Here is a 10,241-nt window from a genome sequence, read left to right as displayed (position 1 = left end):
GGAGCAGTTCAGTGGGATCGATTTCTGCGGTCACATGGGCACGCGGTCGGGCAGATTTAATCCTCATCCTGCGCTTCAGGTCCTCCTCTCTCTCCTAAAAACACATTCTTTTCTTTAACACATCTTTACGAAACCAAATACAATAAAGATGCCAGATTTCATCTTCCCCTGTCTGGTGTTTAAGGACTCTTATTTTGATATGCATTTCTGTTCCCATTGTTCCAGTGTTTGCCTTGTTACCATAGTTATCCTTGTTTGTTTACACAGTTACCATAGCAACTCATTACCCACACCTGTTCCTGGTTTCAGCCCAGTGTTTCCTCTGTTCCTTGTCTGGATGTTACGTGTGCGTGTGTTTTCAGTTTTGTTTAACCTTCCTTGCCTGTGTCTGGATTACTCTCTCTCTGCCTGGATTTACTTTCATTGTGTTTGTTTAAATAAACGTGTTTGCTGCATCTCTCTCTCTCTCTCTCTTTTATATTAAAAATTGCAGAAAAAGAAAATCGTGGAGAAGGCAAGTATCCTCAGTTTCAAATAATAATCAGCATTAGTTTCCAAAGCACATTCTGAACATATGAAATTAAGAACAAAATACTTTTTGATAATTTATGGGCACCTCTGAAATGACAGAATATATAATAAAAAGTAATATATATATTAGTTGATTTTTTTCATATTCCTCCCTTGATATTGCATGAAAGGGTTTATGTATAACCTTAATGTGCATGACATAAATATGTGAGAACAAGTTCATTTTCATTTGGGATATGTAAAAATATTTATTAATTATTAAATAATAATTTAATAATAATTAATTAATAATTATTAAATCTATTTATTTATTTTTTGGTGGTGGGTCTTAAGAAAAAAAAAAGAAATACTGGGAGAAAGAAAAATGTATCCTTAATTATCCTTAAAAAAAACTTAGTGTATAATTAAATAAGAAATTTATTAAATAGAAAGACATAATAAAAGTATAAACAGATGTTTTAACCACTGACATCGAGTAGTGGCAAAAAGTGCTGTCCGGAGGGGATATTTGTTTTTAATCAAAAAATGAGCAAAATGTACAGTATATATATACATATTTTAAATATGAAGGAAAAACAAACACTAAACTTGGTTAAAGTATTTATCGGAAAAAATTATTTGGCAAAAAAAGGCAAACTACAGCTTATACAACATATTCAGTTATTAATATATCATTGGTTCTCTCTTGTGTTCATAATTACTGTGTATGACAGCCTGGACAAAAATTATGTTGCACAATTTGGCATGATTCATTGCATTACTATCAAACAATTGACTCAAGCAACATGCTTGAATAAAGGGTGAAGACGTCAGTGTTCCTAGGCCGGACATCACTGTTGGCTACTACTGTACTAACGCTATACAGTCTAACTTCAGGTGAACCACAAACAGCTGCAGGATCAAATACAGCGCTGAACATTAGTGATGTTAAATGCATAAAAGGAAGAGAATAGTGAATGTGATTTAGTTCTGCGTCACCTTTCTCCTCTCCTCCACCTGTCTCATCTTCATCTCAATGTCTTCCTTCCTGGTGACTTCTTGTTCTTTGAGAGTTTTCAGAGACTCGAGTCGAGCGGGTGGTTTGCTCCTCGGCTTCCCAGCCTCATCCATCTAACACACATTAGACATGTTTGTCCCAGTGGAACAGAAGTGATCATGAACACACACACACACACACACACGCACACACACACACACACACACAAACATCACTTAGTATGATCTATACATTGTGGACACACAAACACACACACATTTTCACTCTCTCTTACAAACACACACATACACACACACACACACACACACAAACATCACTTAGTATGATCTATACATTGTGGACACACAAACACACACACATTCTCACTCTCTCTCACAAACACACTCACACACACACACACACACACACTTTCACTCTGTCTCACAAACACACGGACACACACACGCACGCACACACACACACACACATTCTCTCACTCTCTCTCACAAACATACAGACAAACACACTCTCACTCTCTCGCAAACACACAGACACACACACACTCTCACTCTCTCTCACAAACAAACACACAGACACACTCACACACACACGCACACACTCTCACAAACACACGCACGCGCACACACACACACACACGCACGCACACACACACACACACACACACGCACGCACACACACTCTCACTCTCTCTCACAAACACATGCACACACACACACGCACACACACTCTCACTCTCTCTCACAAACACATGTACACACACGCACACACACTCTCACTCTCTCTCACAAACACATGTACACACACAGACACACACAATACTGTATAATATTGTAATAGAAAACAGTTATTTTAAACTGTAATAATATTTCACAGTATTGCTGCTGTTACTGTATGATTTATAACAGCAGTCTTTTCCTCATAGCATCATTATTTCTGTGATAATAGTTCAAACTATCATAGAAGTACTGGGATAAAAGTTTAAAGTTCAAATGTAAACACTGATGTCTACGATAGCGATCAAAATATAGTAAATCAGCTTTTGATTAAAACTTGGCGCTTAAAATAACGCATTTATCGATTACATTGTGGCGACAAGGACTGTTAAAAAATGTATTTGTTATTGAATCATTTATTACAGTTTTTTTCGATTGCTAAACGACAGTGGGCACAACTGGAGTCACATGTGCAAAACTCCAACTACAGTCTGCACAGCAGCAGTTCATGTGGACCAAACTCTAGTTCGTTTTTCATTGCTTGAACACAGTTTTCAAAACTCTACACACTTATCCCATGACTTTAACCACAACCTGCACAACACTGTGGATTTACAGCACTTTGTTCAAATGCTAACACACTGCTGTCAAAACTGTGAACCACACATTCAAAGCAGAATAGATTTCAGCCTTGTGCCTTTCAAACACTGCTGACTGTGGCCTGATGCTAGAGAGAGGCAGGATTAGCCCCTCAATTATTTGTTCGAATTACAGTGTGTACTTTTAGTTTCTACCTTTTTTTCTCATTACTGTAATTCCGTAAATTACTACAGACTATTGAAGCAAACTAATTTTCATTTACCTTAAAGAATTGTTATGTTCTAAAAATTTAAATAAATCATGTGAAAGAATGTCACTCTTTTCTTTGAAGAAAATATTACTTTGTATGAAGTCACTGAAATTGTTCAAACTGTAAAGATGAAAAGTTTGTATTTTCGGTATTGGTGTTTGATGCTAGTGTTTTTCCTCTCAGTGTGTTCTGAGTGACAGTGTGTGTTATCTCAGTGAGGGTTGTGCACAGGGTTCGAATTATGATTTCATCTTTGTGGGGGTCTCTTTAAAAAAAGAATTAAAAAAGTAGCCTATGAGCAGGCGCGGTAGCTTAATAATGTAATATAAAAATATAAAAATTTGTAAATAAAATACAAATTTAATAAAAAAGCGTTGGTAACACAATTCAATTTAAATAGTACATTTGGTTTAATTTGTCGTTTAATGAGGTCTAATATATGCTGTTAGTTGTGAGAATTTTCATCTTGAGTAAATAGATAGATCCGACAGATTCGACCGTGTACTTAAGTGGTCTAGTGGTAGAACATTTGCCAAACGCGTCAGAGGTTCTGGGTTCGAATCCGCACTCATATAAGTTTATTTTTTATTTTTATCAAATCCGATTATGTTTATAAGTGGTTCTATATCAGGCAGAGGCACGTTTGTGTGCATTTTGTTTTGTAATTTTACTGGAACGAATAGAGAGTCTCCACAACGGATTGAAGCGCGCCCGAGTGAAGACTGTGCGCGAGCCACAGACAAACACAGTATCAGCGCCAATGATCGCAGCGGCACTTTTATCACTTGATTTAAGCATAAGGATGTACCGTAGTGTGATGACGATCCGAGATCTCGCGAGATCCATGTGTTTGGCATCTTGTCCTATCTTTTAAGTCATGCTACAGTAGTCTGAAGGAAAATGTGCTTTATTTGTAATTTAAAATAATGGTGCTGATGATTTTTAGAGACCCCCACAGGTGTATGATTTTACTGCTTTCATGGGAGCTCATCCTCTCTCTATGGGAGCTCAGCTCCCACTGGCTCCCACGTAATTCAAACCATGGTTGTGCATAGTGTTTGGCTGCACTGAGCCTGTTTTGAGCCATGTGTTAAGAGTTGTGTTGCTTGGAGTGAGTTTTGCAGGTGATGTGAACTGTTCAGCTCAGGTGACTGTTGGTAGTGCAGACTATAGTTAGAGTTTTGCACATGTAGCTCCAGTTGTGCTCACTGTTGTTTAGCAATCGAAAAAAACTGTACAAAGAATGTAGTAGGCCTACTGTATGATGCTTCTAAAGAAAAATCGCAATATGGAATCGCAATACTTGTAGAATCGCAATTCTCAAAAAAAGCGCAATACATATCATATCGGCACCCAAGTATCGTGATAGTATCGAATCGGGAGTTCCAGCCCTACTACTCAAAGCTTTGAAAATTCTTTAAAATTCCCCAAACTTTGAATCCCTCACCATGATGTTGTAGGCTTCTCCACTGCCGCCCCGCTTCGGCTGAGCAGGGATGATTCCCTGATTCAGCAGCTGCTCCAGGATCTCACTGGACTCGGGTCGGTCTTCGCTTCGCTGGGCCAGTCCAGGACTCTGGGCTACATTTCACACACACAAAATAAATATTAGATTTAGCCTTTCCTCCATATTTTCTAAGGTTGTTGCATGAAATTCACAATGCTCAGCTTTCCTACACTACCTGTCAAACGTTTTGGATCAGTTTTAATGTTTTTAAAATAAGTCACTTCTGCTCACCAAGGCTGCATTTATTTGATTAAAAATAATAAAAAAACAGTAAAATTTTTGCAATATTATTATAATTTATAATTTAAGTATAAGTTTTCTATGTGAATATATAGTGAAGTGTAATTTATTCCTGTGATCAAAGCTGAATTTTCAGCATCATTCCTCCAGTCTTCAGTGTCACGTGATCCTTCAGAAATCATTCTAATATGATGATTTGATGCTCAAAAAACATTTATGATTATTATCAGTGTTGAAAACAGTTCAGGTGTTATTTGAAATAGAATATTTTGTAACATTATAAATGTCTTTACTGTAACTTTTGATCAATTTAGATCATCCTTGATGAATAGAAGTATTGATTTATTTCTTTCCCTCCAAAATAATATAAAAATTCTTACTGACCACAAACCTTTGAACGGTAGTGTTTAATGTTACAAAAGCTTTCCATTTCAGATAAATGCTGTTCTTTTGAACTTTCTATTTCAAATAATTCTGAAATAAAAATGTAAATAACTGTTTTCAACATTGTGTCACCATCATATTCATCGTCACTGTCATCGTCTTCTTCACTGTCACTGTCATCGTCATTGTCTGCACTACAGTTCCCATGATCCTCCTTGACACACACCTTATGGTTGTATTCTGAGTTACTTATTAAAAGAATCTTTGTTACTTTTCTATATTCAACGTCTTCATTGGATCATACCATGACACATTATATATAAAATATATTCAAATAGAAAACAGTTATTTTAAATTGTCATAATATTTAACAATATTACAGTTTTTTTTTAATCAAATAAATGCAGCCTTGGTGAGCAGAAGAGACTTCTTTTAAAAACATTAAAAATCTCACCGATCCACTGCAGGGCTGCCAACTCTCACGCATTGAGCGTGAGACTCACGCAACTGACACTTTTCACACGCTCTCACGCCACACATCCATTTTCTCACGCACAGAAAAATTGCGGAGCAAAGAGGTACTTTTAATATTAAACTAATTCTCAGCTCTTAGATTTCGTCAATTTTATTACGAAATTCAGACAAAAATACATTTGGCGCTTGTAAATGTGACGTGACAGATCGCTGAGCGCCTCAGTTCAAGTGCACGTGAACCGATCATCTGTTACTTTTTTATTTAAAGATGCAGTAGGCTACAACTTACTGAAAGTATACATAATATCGACCAATTAGTGTTTTTCAACCACGGAAAGAGGTCAATATAACAGCAGGAGAACAATTATGTCACATAACGTTACATTTACCTCAGGAAAGCCATTTAATGACCATATCATGTTAACTGAATAGAAAAAATAGCTAGAGGATACTTTGCTGAGCACTATATTACATATTTATTATATTTTTACTTATGTCATTAAATAATTGTTATTATAACAAAAACTGCATTATATTTAATTTAATTTATTTTTAACCTTTAATAATACCAGCAGATTGGGCCCTCTATGTTTACAGCATTAGGTGAGATTATTTTTTTAAATAAAATTTAAAATAAACATGTATCCAAAATAGTCAATATTGAATCAAAATCGGAATCAAATCACAAGAATGGAATTGAAATCTTGAAATTTTTGTCAAGCAATAATAAAAACTGTATCCTACCAGTCATTGTACAATGTAAACATTGTAACATCTTGTCACTAAACTTCATAAAATTCTATTTACCCCCCCCCCCTCACTCCAAGCTAAACTCAAAAGTTGGCAGCCCTGCCACTGATCTGGTAGTGTACATGTCTCTGAATGACCAAAGTTGGCCAGCAGTTTTTGGTTAAATTAGAGTGAGATAACAGTTGTGTTGTTTCCTAACCTCGTAGCGGTGGAAGGAGTCCAGGAACAGATCCGGGGAGAGCGACGGGCTCTCTCGCATCCAGACTGACCCCGCTGTCTGTGGTCCTTTTAGACACGGCGGATTCACCACGGGATCCTCCCTGAGCCACAGCAAACTACATACAATAACAGCAAAGTCAGATATCAGTTTGCATATAATAAAACACTGCCAGTCTACATGGACTCTTAGCCTAGTTAAGCTGGTTTTAGATGGGTTTGACTTGGATAAACCAGCTAAGATCAGGGGCCGGTTTCACAAAGCTATTTTAGACCGGTCTATAGTGTTAGACAAGTCTATAATTCGCTCATAGACTAGTCTAATGCAAGTTAGACTGTTTCACAAAAATAAAGACAATTTAGACAAAAGACAAAAAAGACTTAATTTAGACCAAAAAACATTAGACACCTTACCCCCAGGCTAACTTAGGTCTAAGACTCTATGTTACCTTGGCAACCAGCAGTAACAATCAGTTACATTACAAACAGCCAAAAGAAAAGGGAAAATGGCTCATAATTTAAACATTTCTTCTTGTTACTACATTCTCCGCTAAATTTCCCAAGTAAAATGTCCTTGTAACTGTTATACTCCTCCAACAAACATTTTCCGCTGGGGTAAACTGCACTGAGCGGTTGAATGCGCTTACTCGATACGCCATGTTTTTTGTTTTGAAAAGTGTCTTATTTTACCCAGAATGCATTGCAGTGTAGTCCTACTTAAGATAGTCAGAGTCTTAAGCGCTTTGTGCAACGTCTATCTGAAGTCTGACTATCTACTATATCTAAGCCATAGTCAAAGTCCATCTTTGTGAAACCGGCCCCAGTAAACCAGTATGGCTGGTTGCATAAAAGTTAGTCATGTAAATGTCTTCTTCAAGATTGGTCCTAACTTTTTAAAGTCAGTTACATAAAAAAATAGATCTGTCTAATTTTAATAAAATAAACTGATTACCTCTTGTCTTGCTAATAGTTGGTCAAACTAGATCTTAAAGGGATAGTTCTCCCAAAATTTTTAATTCTGTCACCATTTACTCTCCCTCATGTTGTTCCAGACCTGTATGAGTTTCTTTCTTCTGCTGAACGCATTTTGAAGAATGTTTGTAACCAAATAGTTGTTGGGCACCATTGACTTCCATAGTATTGGGCTACTTGCACAACTACTTCTGCGTTCTACTTATTACATATCGGGAGTTTCCGGTTAGAGCGTTCAGCGCACATACATACATGAGAATGCAGATTATCACTACGTATGGATGCCAATTGATTAAAACAATGAATAATGATCTCTGTATTAATTATCTTGAGCCTGCTGAAATGTTCCTATAAATATATTTTCTTAACTGTTCATTCTTATTAATAAATAGGCTAAATATATTTATACAATAACCTGCAGCAGTCCTATGTCTTCTCATTAACAGTGTTTTTCTCTTAGCCTATACTTATACCTGTTTAGTTTACATTTTTTTAATGAATTTGACTAATAAAAAGGATTGCTTGTGTGCATTGGTGCTTTATTACAGTCTTTTTAAAATAGTTGAATGAATGAATGCTCGCGAGGTGCCTGTAACGATGTTAAATAGGCTAGGCTATTTATTTAATCTTCAACAGTAACGCACACAGCGTCAACTTCTTTGAATATTAATTAAGCATTTTGGGCATGAACATGTAAATAGTAAAAAGATTGACATTGAAAAATGACACAGAATGTTTAAAATATTGAATCCAAATAAATAAATGTTCGTGGTTCGTACTTATGTTATTCATCTGTTCTCACACACTTCAGCGTCGCGGTCACTAGTGTAGACGAACACTGACAGCCTTTGGTGAAATAATGTGTATTTTTAACAGCCGCTGCTTTCTCAGATTGCCTTGGTTTGGATTAAAACTTCATGTTCCGATGAGTTTGGAAAATTCTGCACACAGTAAACATTAGAAAATCCCTTCTTCTGTCAATAAAAATGTCCAAATTTTTAAATCTTATCGCAGACACTCATTTTAGGCGGTGTTTGTACAACTCATTGACCACAGTACATTGAAAGTAAACATAACCGGAAATAAGTGATATGTATTGTTTCCAAACGGAAGTGCGTCACGGAGTTCAGTGCAAGTGGGTTTGTCCACATTTGACACATTGTTTAATTTTTTTTTATTAAAAATGTAAACCCAAGGGTTGTGTTTGTCCATATTTGACACATTGTTTCAATTTTTTAATTAAAAATTTAAACCCAACGGTTTTGTCCATAATTGACACATTGTTTAAATTTTTGAATGAAAATGTTTAAACCCAAAGGTTGTTTGTCCATATTTGACACATTGTTTAAATTTTTTTAATTAAAATGTTAAACCCAACGGTTGTGTTTGTCCATATTTGACACATTGTTTTAATTTTTTAGTTAAAATGTTAAACCCAGCGGTTGTGTTTGTCCATATTTGACACATTGTTTCAATTTTTGAATTAAAATGTTAAACCCAACGGTTGTGTTTATCCATATTTGACACATTGTTTCAATTTTTGAATTAAAATGTTTAAACCCAGCGGTTGTGTTTGTCCATATTTGACACATTGTTTTAATTTTTTAGTTAAAATGTTAAACCCAGCGGTTGTGTTTGTCCATATTTGACACATTGTTTTAATTTTTTAGTTAAAATGTTAAACCCAGCGGTTGTGTTTGTCCATATTTGACACATTGTTTTAATTTTTTAGTTAAAATGTTAAACCCAACGGTTGTGTTTGTCCATATTTGACACATTGTTTTAATTTTTTAGTTAAAATGTTAAACCCAACGGTTGTGTTTGTCCATATTTGACACATTGTTTTAATTTTTTAGTTAAAATGTTAAACCCAGCGGTTGTGTTTGTCCATATTTGGTTACAAACATTCTTCAAAATATCGTCCGTTGTGTTCAGAAAAACAAAGAAATTCATACAGGTTTGGAACAACTTGAGGGCGACAGAATTTTCATTTTTTGGGTGAACTATCCCTTTAAGACACAGTGGCTAAGTTTATGTTGGTTGGTTTTCATCGGTTTTAATTATTAATCTAATAACGACAATATTAAATATACCCCAAATCAAAGTTGTTGGGAAAAACATAGCTCTTTATCTTTCAACATAGGCTATTATATATAACCACTGTCGACTCACTCATATTCCCTTCATTATGAATTAATGAAATCATTTTAAAGCCTACCTCATTTCCGTCCAGACTGCTCGGTTTCACGGGTTCAACCACCGTGATTTTGGAGCTCCCGCATCCCATGTTTATCTCTCAGGATTGCGCGCGCTCTCGGTGCGGATTCTATTCGAATACGCGTAAAGTTCTTAAACATTCCAACACATGATCCACGAGCGCGCGAGTATCGTCGTCACGGACTCTCTGCGTTGCTACGGTTCGTTGCTACAATAAATCTGACCCTGTTCCAGAGGTCACGTCACCTGTGATGTTGCCTTGGCTCTGTTCGTCCAAAATAAAACACAGGTTTATTCTGGTAATTGATTATTAGAACAAACGTGTCATCGAGAGTTAATTAGTCACTAGTTTATTTCATTAGAATTTTAACTCATTAACTAAATATGAAC

At 35.9% G+C, this 10,241-nt stretch overlaps 1 protein-coding gene across 1 annotated transcript in view; it reads right to left on the bottom strand.

The window, feature by feature from the left end:
- stmnd1 (stathmin domain containing 1) overlaps positions 1-10,021 on the bottom strand; it is a gene marked incomplete at its 3' end in the record, with an annotated part of 10,152 nt that extends 131 nt beyond the window's left edge. Inside the window, exons 1-5 of the mRNA XM_084130355.1 lie at positions 9,853-10,021; positions 6,646-6,781; positions 4,539-4,672; positions 1,510-1,641; positions 1-94 (exon numbers count right to left, since the gene is read on the bottom strand). The exon at positions 1-94 is cut by the window's left edge and continues 131 nt beyond it. Coding sequence (XP_083986481.1) covers positions 1-94; positions 1,510-1,641; positions 4,539-4,672; positions 6,646-6,781; positions 9,853-9,921 — 565 coding nt within the window. The 5' untranslated portion in view covers positions 9,922-10,021. The remainder of the gene's footprint in view (positions 95-1,509; positions 1,642-4,538; positions 4,673-6,645; positions 6,782-9,852) is intronic.
- Positions 10,022-10,241: the final 220 nt, after the last annotated feature.

The sequence above is a fragment of the Abramis brama genome (genome assembly GCF_963993115.1).
Source record: "Abramis brama genome assembly, chromosome: 12".
Lineage (NCBI taxonomy): Eukaryota > Metazoa > Chordata > Actinopteri > Cypriniformes > Leuciscidae > Abramis > Abramis brama.
Note: the sequence above shows the minus strand (reverse complement) of the source record. Positions and strands in the feature narration are given on the sequence as shown.